Source organism: Astyanax mexicanus, chromosome 13, assembly GCF_023375975.1.
Source record: "Astyanax mexicanus isolate ESR-SI-001 chromosome 13, AstMex3_surface, whole genome shotgun sequence".
Lineage (NCBI taxonomy): Eukaryota > Metazoa > Chordata > Actinopteri > Characiformes > Acestrorhamphidae > Astyanax > Astyanax mexicanus.
This window is the reverse complement of record NC_064420.1, coordinates 38558727-38582052: the sequence shown is the minus strand read 5'-3', so window position 1 is coordinate 38582052 and position 23326 is coordinate 38558727. Positions and strand designations below refer to the sequence as shown.

The 23326-nt window shown below is 37.6% G+C and overlaps 1 protein-coding gene across 3 annotated transcripts; it reads left to right on the top strand.

Annotated features, from left to right (window-relative positions):
• The first annotated feature begins 20 nt into the window (after positions 1-20).
• plekhm2 (pleckstrin homology domain containing, family M (with RUN domain) member 2) lies at positions 21-23151 on the top strand. Of its 3 annotated transcripts, none has more exons than XM_007246255.4 (20): positions 21-850; positions 3731-3837; positions 3955-4064; positions 5346-5445; positions 5592-5679; positions 5782-5956; positions 6359-6418; positions 8767-9034; positions 9707-10543; positions 11477-11546; positions 11844-11934; positions 13043-13107; positions 13227-13315; positions 13595-13727; positions 15045-15235; positions 15366-15431; positions 17623-17782; positions 18137-18316; positions 19084-19200; positions 20119-23151. In XM_007246255.4, the coding sequence occupies exons 1-20, from the start codon at positions 791-793 to the stop codon at positions 20254-20256; spliced, it is 3105 nt and encodes a 1034-aa protein (XP_007246317.3). In that variant the 5' UTR covers positions 21-790; the 3' UTR covers positions 20257-23151. The 3 variants fall into 3 exon arrangements, with proteins under 3 accessions (XP_007246317.3, XP_007246316.3, XP_007246318.3); XM_007246254.4 differs by having other exon boundaries at positions 8764-9034; XM_007246256.4 differs by lacking the exon at positions 6359-6418 and having other exon boundaries at positions 8764-9034.
• Positions 23152-23326: the final 175 nt, after the last annotated feature.

Genomic DNA, 23326 nt, shown 5'->3' with positions numbered 1-23326 from the left:
CGTACTTGACCGATATACCAGTAACCTACATAAACACGCAGAGTATTGTTAAATATTTAATTAAAACTAAGATCTATGGACTAAGAATTGTGTATAGAATGGATATAGCCTCTCGAAATTAATGTTTAATATTTTTATTGTTTAATATATTTAGCGTGTGTGCTAGCTCGCTATATTTAAAACTAGAGTTTAATGCCAGGGGGGCATGTGATGTTTTGTCATCTGCGCTCCTCAAGAAGCTTCAGCCGCCCAGGAGAGCTGCTGCAGTGTAGTGCAGAGAGCTGCTAGCTAATGGTTTTAACAGGCTTGTTTTTTGTTTTTAGCATTTTTTAGTTATTGTAAATCTTGTATATACATTTTAGAGATATAAAAGGTAGGGCTGAGGTGGCTTGTATTAAAAGGCAGTGTAAATATGACCCCAGGTAACCTAGTAACTAACTAACCTAGTTATCTTAGCTAGCTTAGAGCTAAGTTGTAAAACTTGTTTAGTCCCATATTGGTAAAACCTTAGCTTAGCTAGCTAAGCTAACTAGTTAATTAAGTTAGACATGCCAAGGAGAGAAAACAGCTGGTTTGGAAAGCCATATGTTGGCTATTTGGCTAAATAACGAGCTGTTTTAAAGGCTTGAACCTGATGTTATACTTGTCTCTTCTCTCCAGACTCAACTCAAGTACTGAATGTTAGCTTAGCTTAGCATTAGCTTAGCATTAGCTTTAGCTTCAGCCAGCTAACTCCCCCAAGCACGCATCAGCTGACATCCTCCAGGCGAGCAGGCACAGCCTCGGAGCCATGGATCAACTCAAAGTCAAAGACAGGATCCTGGAAAACATTTCCCTCTCTGTTAAAAAGGTAAGAAGCCTCTAAACTAATTATCTAGTGTGTTCAATTATCTATTAAAGCACTCAAACCACCTATTAGCAGCTATTATCGGTTGGGATATTGTAAATATGTGGGCCTGCCTGTCTGTCGTCTTGGAGAAGACCGAGAATCTTGGGAAAAACAATGGCAGTGGCCTCTCGGGTTTGTTGTGTTGTTTATTTAGCTAAACCAGAGTTTATTTTAGATTTGTAGGCTTTGTTTATCTCTGTTTTTGTCCTGTAGCCCATTTGTAGGACACTGGAAGCCGGTGGAAGTACATATAGCTCTGGAAAAAAATAAGAGAAACCACTTAACAATAATAAGTTTCTTTAATTTTACCAAATTTGAAACCTCTGGAATATAACCAACAGAAAGATGGATGATCACAAGACATCAAACTAAGCTGAACTGCTTGATTTTTTGCACCAGGAGTGGTATAAAGTTATCCAAAAGCACTGTGTAAGACTGGTGGAGGAGAACATGCCAAGATGCGTGAAAAGTGTGATTAAAAACCAGGGTTATTCCACCAAATATTGGTTTCTGAACTCTTAAAACATGAATATGAACTTGTTTTCTTTGCGTTGTTTGAGGTCTGAAAGCTCTGCATATTTTTTGTTATTTCATCCATTTCCATTTCTCATTTTCTGCAAATAAATGCACTAAAAGACTATTTTTATTTGAAAATTTGAAGAATTGTTGTCCGTAGTTTATAGAAAAAAACAACAATGAACAATTCAAACATATACCTATAAATAACAAAATCAGAGAAACTGGTTCAGAAACTGAAGTGCTCTCTTAATTGTTTCCAGAGCTGTAGTTTGAGCCTATATTTTTGTATTAAATTGTAGGTTAGCTTGCTTAACTAATTAGTTAATCTCACAATTTTTTTGCAATAAAAAAGCAGTCAAATTAGTCAAAATTAAACAGTTTTATTTTTATCCTGCAGTCTATAAGGAAAAAGAAAGAATGCAATATCTAGCTGCGCTACATAACATTATTACTAAACAGAACATATAAATTCAGTACCTGTCAACAATTCGGTGTAATTCCATATGTGTTGCTTAATTGTTTTCATGTCTTTAATATTTATTTACAATGTAGAACATTTATTAGGCAAAGAAAAAAATGTTAAGTGAGAAGCTTTGTCCATATTTTTAACTGGTACAGTTTATGTTCAGTTTGCATCTTTATTGCTAGCAGGTTATTTGAGATCTAGCTAAAGCTGTTGGTAAACTCTTTTTGTGCATGGGTCCTTTTTAGTAAACACAGGCAGTGCGATAGGTGTACATTACCCATACAGACCTATACAAAGAAACAGAGCCATAGCAAAATATCCTGTTCACCAGCAACAATTTCAGTCTGCAGTCAATGTAGCCAAATAAATGCAGCACAATATATTACATAAAAAGTAAATATGCCCTTACATATATAGCAAATCTAATGCTAGACAGTGTGTGGCCAAGCTGTACCAAGTGTAAAACCAAATACAAAATTCAAGATTTGTGAGGGTTTAGTAAACCTTTATCCCCTAATTACTAACCTAGGAGCTATCCATAAGAGACTAATTCAGTTTATTGTGGTGGTGACGAGGAAGACATCATGGGTAGATGGGTTGGTGAAGAGCCCTGTCCACAGATCATATTATTAGATCATAAGAGATGCTTAGGCACAGCAACACTGGGTTTTGAATCCCAAACTTTTGTTATAATGTTTATCCGTAGTATAAGGAGATATACAGATATATAGTCCTTTGCTTACCCATGTTTAATGATTGTTATATCCTAAAAAAGTGACATCAATTTTTTTTATTTGGACTGCAATGATGATTAATCTTGAATAAAAAAATAGTGGACTAAGGAAATCAAAGCAAGTTAGAGGAGGAGGACATGCCAAGATGCATGAAAACTGTGATTAAAGAACAGGGTTGTTTCACCAAATAAACATTTCTGAACTCTTAAAACTTGGACTAAGGAAATCAAATATATAAAATATAAAATATGCTGCACTAAGCATTTACCAAGCTATTTACCAGAGACAGCATTGATCCAGTACCTGATATCAGTATTGGCATGATATCAGTGGGAAGTACTATATTGATTACTAAAGGGTAAAAGAGTGGGTTCAGTGCAGAATTGTAAGTAGTCTAACCTAAAATATCTGATTGTAGTTTAGGAGTGGCCTAAAGTTATCCAAAAAAGTAAAAGCAAGATAACCTTGCAAAAGAAAAGATGCATCACTGTCCTGAAAAAAAGCTTTGTATCCTTTTGGCATGAAAAGAGTTATCTGAAAGTTGACCCTTTTGTTGTAATAATTTCATAATTAATCATGCAATAGAAATGAGAAATGCTCAGAAATGACATGAAATAAAATCTTAATACACTGATTTATGTTTAAAGCTACCAAGGTCTCGCCTTTGAAGTCACTTAATAATACGTATTGATATGCTGAAGTTGGTACTGGTGGCTGGTTCTTCATTATTTTCTGTTTCATTCTGTGACCAGTTCCTGCTTCAGATTTCCAACATACCAACAATGCAGGTCACACGATTATCAGGTGCTTGGTATTAGCCTGGCAGTATTACAGAAACTCTGTTAATTAAAATCTGCAGAGATTAATCTTTAATTCAGCGTAAAAAAGCGTGTCTAATAACATCTGTAATCTGTTTATTGGCTTAGTCTTACAGCCTCTAAACATCTTATTTTGATTAAGATGCCTTTTGGTCAGATTTAAAGTTAGCGTGGGAAATGGCGTTATGTGTGCATAGGCTGCAGAGATCACTGAAATTATTGTTGTAATGTTTGCGTGCATATTAAATGATATTACAACAATGCACTTAACTGTTGGCCCTCTTTTGACTCTCTAAACTTCTAGTTACAGAGTTACTTTGCTGCTTGTGAAGATGAGACGCCGGCCATCAGGAATCATGACCGGGTTCTCCAGCGGCTATGTGAACACCTAGACCATGCTCTGCTATATGGGTAAGTCTGTTTGCTGTGGGTTCGCCTGTATTTGCTAAGCAGCAAAAACGTACTTAATCATTAACATGGATGTAAATATGTCTAAAGGTGTTGCTTTCCCCTTTTCTTTTATTAAAGACTGCAGGATATCTCTTCAGGTTACTGGGTCCTAGTTTTACACTTTACACGGCGGGAGGCTGTCCGGCAGATAGACGAACTCCAGCACATAGCAACAAACCTGGGCAGAAGTGAGAGAACATGCATTAAATTAGATTGTATTAACAGTGCTAAGTGATTCATGTTGAGTATTTTTTATAGATGCATTTATTTTTATACATGCATCATTTCTCAACCCTTTACTGCATGACGTTGCCATGTGGCAACAGTGATTTTTGCTGTGACTATAGTTCCAAGTGTGAAACTGAAGGCTTAACGTGCAAAATGTAGAACTTCTATCTGATCACATGCCTTCCTGTTGAAGTGGGTTCTTTTCTCACACGTAGATCACATGTTGAGCCCTGGTATATGAGGTTAGTGTGTGTCAATGTGTGCGCAATTTAGTATTTATGCACAACAGCAAGATAAAGATATGTAATGTAACAAAAAGTAAATGTGTGAGATTAATGTTAAATAATGAAACGTTGCCATGCATGCAGTAATACTATATTAAAAATTGTTATTTTTATTTTACATTTTCATTTGATCTATTTAAAGAAAATACATTAACATAAGAGTTTATGTGTTTTGTAATTCATGCATTAAAGGGTTAAATACAGGGGTTGGACAATGAAACTGAAGCACCTGTCATTTTATTGTGGGAGGTTTCAGGGCTAAATTGGAGCAGCCTGGTGGCCAATCTTCATTAATTGCTCATTGCACCAGTAAGAGCAGAGTGTGAAGGTTTAATTAGCAGGGTAAGAGTACAGTTATGCTCAAAATATTGCAATGCACACAACATTATGGGTGACATACCAGAGTTCAAAAGAGGACAAAGTGTTGGTGTACGTCTTGCTGGCGCATCTGTGACCAGGACAGCAAGTCTTAGTGATGTATCAAGAGCCACGATATCCAGGGTATTGTCAGCATACCACCAAGAAGGACCAACCACATCCAACAGGATTAACTGTGGATGCTGTAAGAGGAAGCTGTCTGAAAGGGATGTTCGGGTGCTAACCCGGATTGTATCCAAAAAACATAAAACCACGGCTGCCCAAATCACGGCAGAATTTAAAGTGCACCTCAACTCTCCTGTTTCCACCAGAACTGTCCGTCGGGACAATAAATTATTGTGGTCTAAAACCAGGTGTTTCAGTTTCATTGTACATAGTTTCCAATTATTATATACCTACTGAATTGTTTGTACTACAATCTGCCATGATAATTATTTATTATTAAAATATATATTTAAAAACAATTAAAAACATTTGTTTTTCAATTATGAATTATGTATTTTGTAATATTATGCAGGTAAATTAGGTTCAATTTATGCATCTAAATCTAAACTATAAATATTTTCTTTTGCTTCATAGGTCGAGCATGGCTGTACCTGGCACTTAGTGAAAGTTCTTTAGAAAGCTATCTTCGACTTTTCCAGGAAAATCAAGCACTTCTTCAAAAATATTATTTCAAGTGAGTGCGATGTTATGAGAGAGATGTGACCAGTGTTTTTTCCCCTGTTTTCCTAAAATAACAAACAACATATTCACAAAGGATAAATTAATGTTAATAACAACAAATAATGATAATAACAATTAATTTATTGTTATGTTTTTTAGAAATGCGTTGGTTTGCAGTCATGATCACCTCACGCTCTTCCTTACACTGGTTTCTGGGCTGGAGTTCATCCGTTTTGACCTTGAGCTGGTATGAACTGGCTGCTTTTATGATGTAATCTTATCTGCTATATTAGTTGGAAAGTTTATATTTCTTATAAAATTCTCATTTCTTCATTTTCACTGCTACTAGGATGTTCCATACCTGGATGTGGCACCTTACATGCCAGAGTACTACAAACCCCAGAATCTCTTGGACTTTGAGGAGAGGTTGCCCAGTTCTGATAGCTTGTCTCTCCACTCATTTACCTCCCTCACCTCCACTAACCTTGAATGGGACGACAGTGCCATTGCCCCATCAAGTGAAGGTAAGGTGTTTGTCTTCTTTCCTGGGTCCCTTGGTCTTCTTTCTCACTCTCATTCTTTCTCTTTTACTGTTGTAATTGTTTTCTTTGCTGTTACAACTTCTACACATCCTCTACTTATAGAGAAGCATTATATATTTGGCTTACTTTAAAAACTATGGATAGGATATTACATTTATTTATAAGATGTATAAAAAACAGAAGATATAGGTAACTGTATAATTTCATGTTAGTTGCACTGTTCACAGCTTATCATTTTAAATCTTCTTTTCCACATGTTCTTCATAGTGTGTAGTCAGTAGTCAATGTTCATCACACGTTCCTTTTGCTTTCTCTCTTTTTTCCATTCTTTCCTCCACATCATTCTATCCTGTCTAATGTTGAGTCTTATCCCTCCTTTTTTAGATTATGATTTCGGTGACATCTTCCCTGTGTTGCAGTCAATGCCAAGTGCAGACTGGGAAGGTGGGACATGGTTATTATCCCCCACCCCAACCTAACTCCACTCAGTTGCGTTCCCCCACCCAGCATTACTCACAGCATCATGCATGTCCATTTTGCCATGAGTTCAACTAAAGAGACATGTTGATAAACACTATATGGACAAAAGGATTTGGACACCTATTGATGCGTTTTTAGAGCATTGTTGCTAGGATTTTATTGCATTTAACAACAAGAGCTTTAGGGTGTACTCACACTAGGCACGGTTCGGTCGAATCGTTTTGGAGCACAGTTCTGCCCCCTCCCCACTCCTTCGCAGGCCTGCGTTTAAACACTCCATGCCCACTTGGAGTAAGCACACTTACATCATGTACTGCTCAGTGGGCTTGCCGGTGTTGTGCCAAAATTAGCACCCCCACCATGAAAAGCCCCCTCTCTCGGAACTCTCTTCTTTTTGATCAAAGCGAAGATAATCCATTTAACTTACTTACAAATACATGCCAAAAGTCATGGTTATCTCTGTCACTGTTACATACATAGCTATATAGTGTGCGCTCCCGACAGGGGTGCTTTTCCTGATGGCGGTGCTGAATTAATTTGTTTACAGAAACATTGCATCACTGTCATCATCTTGTTCTGTGCTTGGGCACGGGTCGCTCACACTGCATGCATAATGTGCTTGAGTCCAAGTGAACTGTGCTCTGGCACACCTCTTCAAGTGGGCCAGGGCACTGTTCACCGTGCTGTGGTGGAGTGATCACACTAGTCAATCAAGCTGTGCTTTGGGAAGTAACCTTGCCCAGGCACGGCACGGATTTCCTAGTGTGAGTACACCCTTAGTGAGGTCAGGATGTTCGATAATCACCACCTCACCTCATTCCCAACTCACCAGCTCATACCAAAATATCTAGGACTGAGCATAACATAGTTCCAAAGCTCCATAGCTCATTGCTGGGGGATATTGTACTCCTCTAGCATGGAACAGGTTCTTGTTCATCTGCTCTAGAGAGTCATATTCTATTGTGAGTGCCTCTCTGCAGGGACTAGACAAGCTATATTTATACATTGTGCACTTGTAGAGCTGTGTCAGAAATGAATGTGGTAGAACTGGCTGTATGCCTTAATTCGAAGGGGTGTCCAAAAACTTTTGCACATATAGTGTAGCTTTTTAATGTCCTTGATTTAAGTGAACTATATGTACATTAGGTGTGTTACAAAGAATATGCATTGGGTTGGGAATTGTCAAGTATTATCTTTACACACAAGGCAAAAGAGCTGCACAGTACACTGACATGCCAAAAGTCATGTATGTATATTGATTAAGAAGTGTTACTTAAGGAGACTGCTTTTGAATAGAAGTCGTTACCACCCAGAGTGGACAGTGCAGTGGGTGATAATGATTGTGACCGGCAGCATCTGGTTAGAATTGAAGCTGCTCTTCAACAGAAATCGCATTAGCTTATGCAGGACATGGAGTGCCATGTCAGTGTATATTCAGTACTGTCCAATTATAAACAGGGCCTTTACTTTTGTTTAAAATGTTACTGACGTATAAGCAGTGATTTTAATGTTAAATAGGGTTTGCTGCCAAGAGCAGTGAAGCAATAGTTTGTATAGTTTATAAATTCTTGAGTAATGCTGAGGAATGACATTAATGTGATGCTGCTGAAAAGATAAGTGGCTGAACCAATGTACATATACAGTAGTTTAGTATCAAATTACAAATGATTATTAAGTTTAGTTATTAAACGTGTTTATAAAATGTAATGCACTTAATATTGCTGCAAAACCTTTTTTTGTCTGGTGCCTGCTTTAGCTCCCTCTTATAGCAGCTGTGTTTGTGGCAGTTGTGTGTGTTTGTGGCAGTTGTGCGTGTTTGTGGCCTGGGTTGAACCAACTTCCTGTTTACTTAATTAAAAAAAAATCTAATTAATTGGTCAACATTGCTTTATATTTAAGATATTTCCACGTCTGACCACTTAATGACCATAAAACATAAATTTTGTATAATCAATTTTTGTTTTACAAAATAATTAGAATTATTTGTTTGATTAAAAAGCTAAATAATATAGAAAAAATATATATTTTAAATCAGCTTCTCCTTTACAGTGTGGTAAACGTAAACAGTGTAATGTGAAGCTGTTGTGTGGTTGAAGCCAGGCCTATGCCCTTATTATATGAAAGGGTCTGTCTGCCTGTCTGTCTGCCTGTCTGTCTGCCTGTTTGTCTGTCCCGACTCGGCGAGAGTATCTTCTGATGCACCCGCAAGCCCTGTTACCGCTGGAGAAGGTTGTTTTTTTGGCCTGTATATTCTCTCTATTTAGAGAATCTTGTAAACATGTTTTTCCTCTCCTTCGCTTTACTGACAGAAGGTGACCTGACTGACCCGGTCAGTGGGCCTCGCTCCTCAGCGTCTGACCCCCAGACGGTGGTCAGTGACTCTGTGGTGATCAGGGCCGCACCTCCACCGGTCAGGAGCACATCCCTGTCCCGCAGCCCCACGTTTCGACACAACCCGTTTAACGAAGACTCGGACACGAACACGTCAGCCGACGTTACTCCTGTTCACACAGCCACTCGCCATGATGGGACCACTGGGGAAGACACGGAGAGTGCCAGCACAGAGCTGGAGGTCATCAGGTGGGTGCATGATGCCTTTACATTAGTTTAGTAGTTTGAAGTGCAAAGCTTGGTTCAGATTTTACCTGGACACCCTCAGCCAGCACGGGGAAATGTCCAATTTGATTAATAGCCAATAAATCTGTTTTAGCTCTGATTTACAGAACCATTATTAGCTAATTAGCTTTATACTGAACAAGTAAACACTTCCTGCTCACATTAGGAGCTTTTTCTAGTTCATATTCTATTATTCAAATATTGTCCTTGGATAGGGATATTGATTAAGTCAATAGTCAAAGACTAAGTCAAAGACTAATTCATCCAGTAGAATAAAAAAAAAAGCTTAACTAATGAATAACTTAATAATAAATAATGCTTAAGTAGTTAGACTTAACTATTTAGTTATACATAAACACTGACATTTTAAAAGTCATGTGCTAGTATAGTGTAAGTTGATTAAGCGTTCCCTTGGGGGACGAATTGGGGAACGTCCACACCTGTATAAGCTGTGAGGTGTTATCTTGTGCGTAAGTATGGCCTGATAGTGGGTGTCTATTGAATGTCTTATTACATGGATGAGAGAGTCAATTTCTGAAGTGCAGGCATTTAACATTGCTCTAATGGCAAAAGTCATAGGATAATAATTTCTCGTCTCATTAATTATAAACTATGACAAATTTTTCTTTCCATTAGGATGGCCAGAAGAAGGAAGCCAGGTAAGAAGCGACGAGGAAAGGGATCAACAGACTCAGCAAGTAGTGGGCAGAACGTGGCTTCTCCTGAGCCAACAGAAACTGATGAATCCCTTCAGATAGTGTGTAAAACAGCAAATTCAGAGGATGATCCAAATGGAGGCAGCTGGAGCCCCCTGGATGGACCAGAGCCCAATGGTGCGGTACGTGACCCAGCTCAAACAAGTGCAGTAGGTGGTGAGAACGAGGAAGCTGAGGCCTTGCTGCGACTTCCACAAATGACAGACACTTCCATGGACCGCGTGGGCCAGCCGCTCCGAGATGTAGTGGACAGGTTGAATGGAGATCTGGATGGAAACAGCTGGGAGAATCGAGAACAGGATGAAGAAGAGGGAAAGGATGGTGTGACTGTAGTTAACCCTGCTGCAGATCCTCTTCAGCATCAGTCCTTTCGCGAAGATGCAGGAGGTGAACCTCCAGACCCAGATTGCAAGGTGCAGCCTTTGGCCCCGAGCCCTAAGTTCCTGGAGGCCGCGGCACCTCCTGCGGACTTCTACTGCTTTACCCCCCACAGTCCAGGGCCTGCTGCCCAGAGTGGTAGCCACCATGACTTTACAGGGAATGGCCAGTCGCAGGCTGTATCTGGTGGCCATGAAGATGAGAGAGAAGGAGAAGCAGCAGCAGCAGCAAAGCAGACTGCCTCCTCCCTCCACCTAGAGGGGAAAGGCAGTATAGATGCTGGGGAGGTGATTCAGCAGAATGGATCTGTTCAGAGTAAAGCTGAAGATGAGGCAGATAGATCCAGTCCAACGGAGAATTCCCATCCAGCAGAGTTTAGGTAAATGAGATTAAACTAAGTGATTATCATTTTACAGTCTGTTAGGCCTGTCATAATAATCACATCATCAACATATTGCACAATAGATAGACATAATCTCAGTCATTTTCTGTTCTCGTAACTTACTATTATAATAATGTGAAAAGACATTATTATGCCACTGTATATGATAATATGTATATCATATAATTGACATAAAATTAAGTGACACAAGTTTATTGCCCCAAAAATGTAGTCTAGTCAAGTAGTTTTATTGTCAAAAGTTACAGCAAGTACAGAAAATAAGATTATAAATATAAAAGAATAGGAGACACTATATCCTCCTGAGACCCGAACATTTGCTTGGTGTGCATTTTTTATTTATCATCTATGTGGGATCAGTAGGACTAAACAAATTTAAGAACTAAATGTTGTCTTTGTACATAAAGTCTACAGTAAGTAAATAAACATAGTTTCAAACATAAAATTGGATGAGAATTTTTACCTGGCCCATGTTTCTTTCTGGACTGGCTGTAGAAACCTGTGACTGGGATTCCTGCCATCTTATTTTTAATCAATTACGAGTAAGGTTTTCATGCAACCACCAGGCAGTGTCTCCATATGAGGACAAAGAGAAAATGTTTTTTTAAAAATGTAGAATCAGTATGTAGAAACGTAATGTTCTCATAAGAGGACAAAGGGTCTCAATAGGATATGGGACAAAAGACACACGACAATAGTGCAATAGTGACAGGGGGTTATTTTAAGAGGGTATGACGGTAGAAGTATAAACAGAACTTGTATAACAGTAGTGCAAATATAGGTCATGATGTCATGATCATGTAGTTATCATGACAGGCCTTCAGTCAGTGAGGGCTGGCTCATAATTAACATTGTTGAATGTATTTATTGCAGTGATGGTTGACTTTATTTTGTTGTTTTTATTTGTTTCAGGGTTGATAACAATCACCTGCTACTTCTCATGATCCATGTATTCAGGGAGAATGAAGAGCAGCTCTTTAAGGTGCACTTACAATATTATTATTATTACAGTCTTTTTCGGATTTCAGTGGTTAGTTTGGTGATCACGATTGTACAATTTCTGTTAAAAGGGTATTTTATGATTCTCTTTATCATACAACACATTAGCTTTTTAGCTCCAGCACAAAGCTAGTTTTGGCTGATAAAATACATGTAGTGTAAAAAAGAAATTGGCTGTATTAAACAGCAACAGCATTTCTAAACAAACAGATGTTTCTAAAGCCTGACATCATATTGAGTGCATGTTTGCATATTGACTTTTTTCTGGATTATGCACCAGATGGTGAGGATGAGCACAGGCCACATGGAGGGTGATCTGCAGCCACTCTATCTGCTGCTGACAGACTGTTATATGTATCTGTTGCGGAAAGGTGAGTCTGCTGTTATGCTGTGTACAAATGTAAAAAAAAAAATTAGAAAAAAAAATTATTTTGAGGAAAACATTAGGACATCTAGTGACATAGTAGCTGGTATTTTTTCATTTGACTGTATAACTACAAATAAATGTTTCCTGACAATGACTGTGAGAAAACTCCTTCAGCTCTGTGTGATTTAATATCTTTTATTCTGTGCAAATCACCCCATAGTATTTCAAGAAAATGTTTAAAAAAAGTTTAAAAGGCTTTCATGTTGCCTTGCGAGATCTCTCTATTCCTTGTTGGTTTTCAGGTCATTGTCATGTTGGATGGTCCACCTCTGCTTCACCCTCCATTTATATCCATACATTTCCTCAAGCACCCTATGATACAATAAAGGGTTCTTAGTGGATTCCATCGTTCATTGTGTTTTCACTTACATAAATTGTGACTGTGGTGTGACCACTGTGAACTGGTGTTGTGGAAGCACTGAGAGAATTAAAAATTTATCTTTATTAAGAAAAATCGCCCTCGATTAACACCCAAAATTAACTTAAAGAAACATAGTAACGGCCCAGTGCGGCTCTAGTTGCATAACTTTAGTGTCTCTCAGGTTCGTGTTGCCTTAGCATTTCCTTTCACCATTAACATATCTCTCGAGTGAAGGCTGAGGCAGGGTCTTTATGACAGTCCAATGCGGGCCAGCTGGGACAGACCGGGGCTGCACGTCATAGTATGGGGCAGACCCACTGTTCCCCTGCCTCCGCACTTCACAATGTGTATATGATTATAACCTACTTTGGTTCAAGCTGGGAACTTTTCGGGTTCCAAAATTAAGTGTGTGAACAGGAATAGAAAGTTTATTGTCTTTAAAAGGGTGTAATTTCTGTGTTATGATTTTATGTTATCATTATACTGGTGCCATTTAATGGTCTTAAAACGTCAACAATATCATTTATCTCAGTTTCTGGGGCAACATGTTGCTTGTAAAAAACTGTTATCATGACAGGCCTACTTATTGATTGTTTGCAAAATAATTGTGTAGTTGTATTACTACTCTCTTAATATTTGATTGTTTTAAATAACTCCTCACATTTATATATGTTACTGTTTTATTTTTCAGGGGCAGCGGAAAAGCCATACACTGTAGAGGAAGCTGTGTCATACAGTGAGCTGGATTATGTATCTGTGAGTGAATATCTGTTCTTCTAAAGCTGACTGTGCTCATATTCACTAATTTAGCCATAATAATCACATGTAGGCATATACTGACAGATAAATCACATTGTAACCTGTTTGTACTTCAGGTGGGTTTGGACCAGCAGACAGTGACTCTGGTGTGCACCAACAGAAGAAGACAGTTCCTGCTGGATACTGCAGATTGCTCGCTCACTATGTGAGTGCACATTGTTTTTTATACTTTCACTTTTGCCTGCAATTAAATGCCTTTCTGTTGCAGTTCAGACCAGAAGGAAGAAAGTTATGGTGATGGAAAGGTCTCTGCTGAAAATATGTAATGAACATATCTTTTCTTCTGGTCTGGATCCTGAGAATTTACTGCCTCTGTTGGGTTAAATTGGAAAGTAAAAATGGCAAAAACTGATGATTTATCTTCTCGAATGAGTTTTTTGATTAGTTACCCTTTCCTCCTCTTCCCCTCCTCTCTGTGCTCTAGCTGGTTTCTCAGTGTGCTGAAATCAGCCATGATAAATGGCTACAGGGAGCCGCCTTACCCTGCTGTTCTGACTGATGCCACTATGGAGAAGCTGGCCCTCACTAAGTTTGTGTGTCAGGAGTCCCACTGTGAGGTATGTAGAACATCATCAGCTTGCTGTAATCATTGACATCATTGAGTTTGCATCTTACAGTGAGTAATTATGGGAGAGATGGTGAGAATGAAAGCATACTCCAGTGCTTCAGCTTCATTAGTGTGCACCCTACAGCTCATATATTTTTTTGTTGCTGTATCCCATTTTCAGCCTCTGACTCACCCAAACCATCATTAAGAGGAGTTGGTTTTCATATTCTAATTAAATCAGAAATTAACCAGTTTAAAAAAATGTTCTATACAGTTTAATTAATGTAAATCCGATTGGTCTGATGTGAGAACAAATTGTAGAGAAATTGTAGAAAAGGTATCCTCTGTCCTGTGAGATTTTACATGTATCATTGATAAAACACTAGAAAAATCTAACACAAATGTCTTTGGGGACTACTTTTCATAATCACACATTTTATAAACCTCTCTGAATGATAATGTTTTAGGCCAAAGTCACTAAATAAAATTATTATTAAAATATAAAAGCACTAAATTTCTCACACTTTTGCTTCCACCGCCTTTGTTATGAATTGAGCTGGACAGATTCTTTTTTTAGTACATTTCATCAAATCACTGTAAAAAATTACAAAAATTTAATAAATGAGTGTGCAGATGTACAGGGGTTGGACAATGAAACTGAAACACAATTTTAGTGTGGAAAGTTTCATGGCTAAATCGGACCAACCTGGTGGCCAATCTTCATTAATTGCACATTGCACCAGTAAGAGCAGAGTATGAAGGTTCAATTAGCAGGGAAAGAGCACAGTTTTGCTCAAAATATTACAATGCACACAACATTATGGGTGACATACCAGAGGCAGAATTGAATGTGCACCTCAACTTTCCTGTTTACACCAGAACTGTCCTTCGGGACAATAAATTATTGTGGTCTAAAACCAGGTGTTTCAGTTTCAGCCAATCAGACTTTTCTTCTTTAGATTTTGCCGTAAACCGCTGTTTTAATTTTCTCAATCAATTTGGCTGAATAACAGACACAGCAGAACTGCACCTTCAATCTGTTGGAGGCTTCAGTCTGGTTTGAAATGATAAAAAATATACTTTATCACTTTATAAATGGTTATTGTTGAGTAAATCACAGGTTTCCCAAATGCTATAAGAAATGCGTTTATGAAAATGTTTGTAGTACAAAAAAGAACTTCAGTATTACTTTGACCTTATTGCTTTTATAATGTAAACTTATTTTTTTATAATTTGAATGTATTATCAGGAGCACATTTCTGTTTATAGTGTTTGGTGTTTGTGTTCTGATTTCTGAACTGGGGATGTGCCATCTGGATGTGTGCAGGTATCCGAGGTCAGTATTCGTCTGTATTCCCTGGTTCACTGGGAGGACCCCATGGATGCGTCAGTGGTCTCTCCCACCTCTCCGTCAGGCTCAAGAATTTCAAACAGCACTAAGGAAGGTGCCCTTCTGTATCGAGCAGGAACTTCATACTTGGGGAAGGAGGTGTGGAAGAGCTGTTACCTTGTGCTCAGGTATGGGGACTTGTTCTTAGATGTCTTAGATGACTTATGTTCTTAGATGTCAATATGATGTTCAATATACAATGCCTTATATAGCTTGTAAGAAGTTGTTATAAATGTGCTTTCATGTATCTCTTTACAGTAATGGTGTCCTCTACCAGTACGCTGAGAGAACTGATGTTACTCCATTGATGTCTATTACTATGGGGTAAGTGTGTGTGTTCTTAGGAGGTGCTTTACTCATGGTTTAAAAAGAAAGTGAAACTGTTTTATTTAGTTGCTGTTCTTTTTTGTTGTTGCTTTAAATATTTGATGTTTTGTAACATCAAAAAATAGTCGCCACCAAAAAAAAAAAAAAGGTCACACTCTAAATTCTCTTATAAACTCATAATTTGTTGGACCACCTTTAGCTTTGATTGCAGGACGCATTCGCTGTGGCATTGATTCAGTTCACCAAGATCTTGCAGCAGCATTGGTGATGGTAGAGTCTGACCACTGCACAAAGCCTCTTCTCCATCCAGCACATCCCAAAGATTCTCAATGAGGTTAAGGTCTGGACTCTGTGGTGAACTCTCAATCCATGTGTGAAAATGATAATCTCATGCTCCCTCTTTCACAACTCTTTCACAATTCCAGCCCCATGAATCCTGACATTGTTATGTTGGAATATGACCGTGCCATCGGGAAAGAAAAAATATATAGATGTAATGCACTAACAGGAATGAGTTCCAGTAACACAAATGAGTTCCATTAATGAGTGCCATTCACAGAAGTGATTTTTTTGTTATAAATATCAATTATTTGAACATGCAGTCAACTATTTCTTTAAGGAATTAGTGGACTTGCTTTTAAACATCCTTTTTAAATGTCACATGATTTATTCCATTGATGGAATAACCTGGTCTATATTCAGTATATTCAGGTAGTCAGTTGGCCTCATTATTTCAGCACATACTGTTGCTGAACCTAGACCTGCAACATCAACCCCAGATCATTTACTTAGTCAAACCCAGGTGGTGACTTTATTTTTGTTTAGGTTGTGTATTTAAACTGTTTTTAACCATTTTAATAATCATGGACCATTTGACCAATAACATTCTTTGCATTCAAAGTGTAAAATCATTATAAAAAAAAATAATCATTGTAATCCTGCTGGCCTGTTGGTGGTATTTTGATGATGTTGCATCTATAGCCCCTTTTAAATTAAAGAATATCAATGGAGAAATGATCAATCAGTTGGTCTTTTGTCAAATTGCTTTTATATTTAGTAAATATGGTCGTCACACCAGTCATCTTTTTCATAGTTGTGCTGCGCGTTTCCAGCTCTGCCACATTCCACCTCTCTCTCTTTCTTGTAAGCTACTTGTGTGATTGCTTCTAAGTCAGTATTATCTTGCCACTCTTGTTCTTTCTGGTAAACATTACTGTGCAGTTGAGTCATGCCTTCTGGATTAAAAAAAAATACAAAACATGCTTTAAAAACATTTAATCATGAGTTGAAAGCGTTTTTTGATACATAAGTAGTAAGTATATGACTTTTGTCATGGACAAATATACTCAGATATCAGATTGTTTGTTACTCACCCTGTTATTTTGCCTCAGAATTAGATTAGATTTAGATTTTTAAAATTAAGGGTTAATTGAATAAATGATAAGCCCTGTTTTATTGGTTGATTTTCAGCATAGATAACACTGTATCTTTTGTAAACAGTGTTGCCGTCCCCCTGCTTTTTCCCTTTTGAATGATGTGCTGTTAGCAAGCTGTATGGATTGCCTGCATAGCCCTGTTCCCAGTCCTTTTCCCTGGATATTGTTTATTGGTAAACTTGGTAGGTGCTATTGTACCTTCTAATGTGTGTTTAGCTCCACTTTGGTTTAGCTAATATAGTCTTTAAATGAGTTGACTAGCGAAAGGAGAGATGTTAAAAGCTAATGTTGACTACCATTAGCTCTTGTCTTAGCGCAGAGACTCATTGGTTCTGTACAGCTTTCCCCTTCTAGCGACATTGTCACTGGAAAAGCTGTGGTGATGAGCTGCTATCTAGTATCAACAACACCATATTGTCCTGTTTACAGGTTAACTGTCTTTAACTGGAGCTTTCTCTTGTGGGCTGATCATGTGTAAATGTTGGGGGTGTGAATTTAATGAGTCAAAGGCTGTAATGTAACAGGTAGGCAGGGGGTGTGGGGTTCGAATTGAACCATTTTATATACTGTTTTGGTTAAGCCAGGTTTTACTTTAAAGGATGCCTGCTAGAGGTTTACAGTACTTTGAAAATACTGTAACTTTATATATTGGCTTATAAAATTGCTCTAAGTTCACTGTGCCATGTATCTTAATTTCTTAATTTCTTGTGCCTGTGTCTTTCTTTGTCTGTGTGTCTGTGTGTGTTCTGTAGGGGTGAGCACTGTGGAGGCTGCAGGCGCTCAAATAGCACAGAGAGGCAGCACGCGTTTCAGGTGATTATAACAGCGCGCCCCCCTCTGGAGCTGAGTGCTGAGAATGAGCAGGACATGGCAGATTGGATGCAGCTTATCTGTCAAGCTGTGTCGAAGGGGGTAAGTCTGAACTTGGCACTGAACTTCAGTCTTATTTCCTTTTATATATCCTTGTATAACCTTTTATATTATAAGATTAGAGCAAAATACACCACTTTTTTAAATGTTGCATTTTCCAACACTGGCAGAGTACATTTTTCATGGCTGGCTGGCTGGCCGGCCGACTGTGTATGGTTATTTATTCAAACCAGACATAAGCAGATGTCTTTCCTCCTACACTATTTGCATTTTGAACAAAAGACACTTGTTGTGCACAGCAAAGCCGAATCAGTTATAGACTTGTTTATTTACCACATACAGTATTGGTACTTCTTGTTTATGCTTGTTCTGTTTCTTGTTCCTTTTATTTCTCAGGTGATTCCACAGGGAGTAGCACCCACGCCTTGTATCCCATGCTGCCTTGTTCTCACCGACAAGAAACTCTTGACATGTCATCAGGATTGCCAGACCAGTTTTTTCCGTTCGCTTGGCGGCGCTGATGTCAGTGACGTCACAGCGGTTTGCCTTGAGGAGGATAAGGAATATTGTGTCCTTGTAAGTGCAAACAACCTTTCATGCCTTGTGTTTACCAAGGCTTTTTAAAGAGCTACAGTTGTAAGGATAGGAAAATGTACTTATGCAGTGAATCCTTATATACCAACCGAGTTAGTATCTGACAGGAGTTGTTTTGTTTTTAATGTTTTGCCTTAAAGCTTATTGTAATTTGCCCTGATAATTCTAAATGTTTATTATTAACTAGTGCATGTTGATATTGCAACAAGGCTGGGCTATATGATTAAAAATACATAAATAAAAATACAAAAAAACATATGAGATATATAAGGGCTATATACATAAAAAAAAATCTGTAAATTTTTTGTAAAAACAAAGACATCAGCATAATTTGCGTAACATTTGTACTTTAAATGTTATACATCCATAAAAAAAATTGAGCACATATGGTTTAGTAGGTGCTATATTACGATGTGTTCATTTTTATGTCTTGTATAAAATAATTTTGAATATATCGATAAATGAATATATCGATATATTGCCCAGCCCTGTATAGAAACCTTAGTGTTTAGCAAAATTCATGTAGATAAATTACTCTGTATATATATATATATATATATATATATATATATATATATATATATATATATATATATATTTTTTTTTTTTTTTTCTTCATTTAGCATTTGTAACTATCTGCAAAATAAATCTGTGTTGTTCAAAATGTATCATGCATAAATGTAAAAAATATTGCATTTTAACAAAATGCGTTTTAAAAATTTCAACAAAACTGTTCCCTGTTCCTGTAGGAGTTTGCAGCTGACCGGGCTCATTTCCTCCCCCCTTGGGTCCTGTATTTTAGTGGTTGTGGGGAGAGGGATCGGCTCTTGGAGGAACTTGATACTGTGTGGACAAATGTTTTCCAGGTAAGAATATCTGTGGGTACAGGTAAAGCACTTTTTATTAACTCCTAATGGGATCATGTTTGTTGTTTGTTTTTCCTGAATGGGTCTAGAAACTGGATTTATATTGATACAATGATGAAATGTACTTTACTATTTTTTGGCATCAACCACAATAAAAACCGCTATGAAACTCATTTTCTATGTTCCAGAAGTGCACTGTGGAATATGATTAGTCATTTTTGGCTAACCTAGTGGAAATTCTAAAATTGTATATTTAAGCTGAAAATCAGCAAAACTTTACACTATAAAGAACTACCAGATTCAAATACTGTCAAAAAGTAAAAACGGCAAAATAAAAATCTTTGAGTAGAAAATCATTCAAATTAATGCTTCAAATTAATCTTTCGAATGTCACTATATAGAACTGCCTGATTGAAGTAAAATCAAATGCAAAATGAAAGAATTATAGAAGTTGTCTCCTATAGTCTTTTAAATGTGCTTTAAAAAACAGCTGACTAAGGGCTCTGAGTGGTCCAGCAGGCTAAGCGCTGCCACTATAATCAGGAGATTACCAGTTTGAATCATGTTCATGTAGCTTGCCATCGGCTACCAGAGCCCTAAGAGAGCACAACTGGCCTTGCTCTCTCTGGGTGGGTAGATGGTGTTCTTTCCCCTCATCACTCCAAAGGATGATGTCAGCAGCATAAGGCATCGGTGAGCTGATGTATCAGAACCAAGCCGCTGCGCTTTCCTCCAAACGCACTGTGATGACGCCTTACAATTTGTCAGCCTTAATTTTGGCCCATTCTTTGTCAGCTTACCCTGTGGTAAAATCTTTCATATGGATTCAGAGCTACTTCAGAGCTGTTAAGCTGGCTCACAGCCAGTGCGTTTAATTTAATAATTATCTGTTCTCTTCTTCTTTTCCTCTTTGCTCAGGTGTGTCTACCTCGTAAGCCTGTGTTGGACGTGTCTGTACAGAAGAAGTGCAGGGAGGCTCTAGAGCTGATGACGAGTGCCTGGCAGAGGAGTGACAGCTTACACAGAGGCAGGTCCCAGAGAGAGCCCTGGTGCTGAGAGGCTGCTGAAAGCAACAGTATAGGTCAAGAACAGGTGAAGATAAAGGGCCTTCACCTATTCTCCTACTATCAATGTAGGTACGATCCGCAGGCTGTGTGTTTGGCTGGAGGAAACTTTGCTGAACTTGATGACAAATCCAAGAGGAGGATTGAAATCAAATAGAAACGGTTGGTTGGGAGCATGGGGAAATCTTTTATTACATTGTGCTAATTTTAAGGTGTAATTTTGTTTTTACACCCGCCTTGCCTTGCACAGACATTTAAAGACTTATGACATACTAAAACAAATGAGAAAATAACACTCACAGCGCTGTCAACACTGTGCACAGAATTACTGGCTCGACAAAAAGACCTCCAAAAAAATCCTTCAAAAATGTATATTATATATATAAATGTGTACAGTATAATATAAATACACCATTATTGAATGCCTAGATTGTTAATATTATTACTACTATTATGTTCATGTCTTTTTATTGATGAATACCGCACTAAAATCCCTATTATCTATACAGAGGTACTTGTTGCTGAAGGACTTCGGATGAAAGGTTTACTGTCTTGACTGTTACTCTCAACATTTTGCAAAATCCATTATGGCTTCATGTCAGTTTTGTTTAAAGTTGTTTTCTGGCTGCTATAAGAAGATCGTGGTTATTGTTGCTGAATGTATGAGATGAGCTAGCTTGAGAAATTCAGCCTGTATTGGGAGGTAAAGTGAGCAAAGAGAGACGAAGCAGTTTATAGACGTGAGAGGTTTGCAAGATTGCACAGACTTTTTTATTATTTTTATTTAATTTCATAATGTCCTTTTAAGCTCTTATTTTTAAGTTAAGCTATACTACTTTGATTTCACTAACATGTCTAATGTGATGGCTACCGGAGAACGTCCATTTTTGTAATCCGAACCGTTGTGTTCCTACTGTTGTTTTTATTTTTCTTGGTTTTAGACCAGCTGCTCATGTTATTAATATGGATGCATTCTGAAAACGACGCATATTGGTCCATTTTAAAGTCCTCGTCCTTAAAAAGTGTTGAGTTTAAAGCCCCTTTAACTGATTTTATACTACATTTTACTCATTCACACATCTCTAGTGTTTTGCCATTGGCAATTTTTTATTTTTTTTTTATTCTGGTCCTGGAGGTATTCCTTCCCCTGAATGTTTATTGGCTATGTTCCAAAGCCTAGACTAAAATCAAGGTATAACGGGTATTTCCTCAATTGAACAGCCTGAAGCTGCACTGAATGCGGAACCTTTACCACTGGGCTTTTAAATTCATTGTTTTCAATGGGAAGCTTCTCACAGAAACGAATTATTTGTGGATTTTCTTTGTTTTATATATAGTTCAATTGATTACATGCTGATTATCTGCTGTCACCAAATAGCCAGTGCACAAATGCAGACCAAAGTTCACCCTTTAATAGATACGTGGAGGAGTGTGTTAAAGCAGGGCAGTATGCCTCCAGGACCACATTTATTAAACCCATTATTTGTAATTTTTTTTAACCTCTTTGAGCCATTGTTATATAAACATGTCTCTTCTTTGTTATGAAAAGGAAGTCATCATATTTACATATTTTTTATTTTGTGTGCATTTTTGCCATTGCCTTCCCCCAAAACAAGTAGCCTTCGGACAAATCCATGAGAATTAAACTCAGCATTTTAGCATTAATCCCCAAATCAATGAATCTGCATTTATTTTTAGTTTTACTGTTTAATTTATGTGAGGTGAATGGCCTGTGTTGGGCCACAATGTACCTGCTCGATTTTGCACTTGAAGACATGATGGTAAACTCTGCACGCCTAATAATAAAGATGATTTTAGTGGTTATTTGGTGATGCCATAGAAGAACAACTTATGGTCCTTTAAACATCTGTGTGATCTTTTGAAAGGTTCCTCACACTCACACTTCTCTATAATAATCATGGAGTTGTGTATGGAGCCAAAATTCACTGACATGTATCTTGACTTTTGCTGTACCTCCTGAAAGCTAATGAGCATTGCACTGACCTGCAGGATATGCATGTGGGTCCTTCTGCGTTAAAGTTAGTGGATAGGGAGGTTTTGCATTGGACATTTTAGCCACTGTTTGTGGTAATGCTTTCTTTGACATATTCCTGACATGTTCCATATTCCACTGAGGTTACATCTTATGATTAATTTATATACTCTTGTCCCATGATATTTGTCCGTTTTGCTATGTAGCTCTTCTATGGCATCATGTAAAAAATCATCTGAAGCATATTTATTTTTAAGCATGTACACAAACACCCTTTCTGTCTCAGCATCGTCACATCATATGAATGGTGTATCTATTTGTTTCCATTAGTCTTCAGTCTGTCTACTCATGCAACAGTGTTTTGCAAACAATTTTTAACATCGATTGTGTTGTCAATTATTTTTCTTCTTTAAAAGCGTCATCATTCCGCAATTCTGGCTAACTAATTTGGGAGGGATACTCACTGTAGTCAAATGTGAGTGAGATAAATAAGTGTTTACTAGGGTACTAGGATGTTTGCCTTCTTTGGATGTTATGACTAGATGTGATGGAAACTGTGGAATCTCAGGTTTGTTTAAGTTTATCTCTGAGTGAACCTTGAAGGACCTGTGTATTTGGACATTGCTGGGCAATGATGGGTTGATTTAAAATTGGCACATATGGAAATCGTACAGAAGCATTTTTACATGTATTTTAATGTATGTGTGTACATACTGTTTGTTTTGTATTTTAGTTGCTTTTTAATGTTTTTTCAGTGTCTGTCAGTGTAAATAATTCAAAAATAATTCAGTCTAACACTTCTTTTCTCTGAATTACTGCATGTGCTGACTTTTCTTTTAATGTTTAATAAAAAGGTTTTGTTTGTAAATAGGTAATAAACAAATCTCCAATATACATGAAGTCTCCTGATTGGAATTTACTTTATTTTGTTTTGATATATTTTATTTTTTTCTGCACTTACTGTGTGTGTATTTTTAAGCGTCGCTGAGCACATAGGACAATGCATAGTACTGTAATTAGAGACTTTAGTCCCTTATCTGTTTCTCTACATACCGTACTATATTTTCCT

Bases quoted from the DNA above. Each gene is read 5' to 3' on its own strand.
- plekhm2 (XM_007246254.4), top strand. From the start codon at position 791: ATGGATCAACTCAAAGTCAAAGACAGGATCCTGGAAAACATTTCCCTC. The intron at 9,035-9,706 runs GTGGGTGCATGA...TCTTTCCATTAG, and splicing joins ACAGAGCTGGAGGTCATCAG to GATGGCCAGAAGAAGGAAGC. The intron at 15,236-15,365 runs GTATGGGGACTT...ATCTCTTTACAG, and splicing joins AGCTGTTACCTTGTGCTCAG to TAATGGTGTCCTCTACCAGT.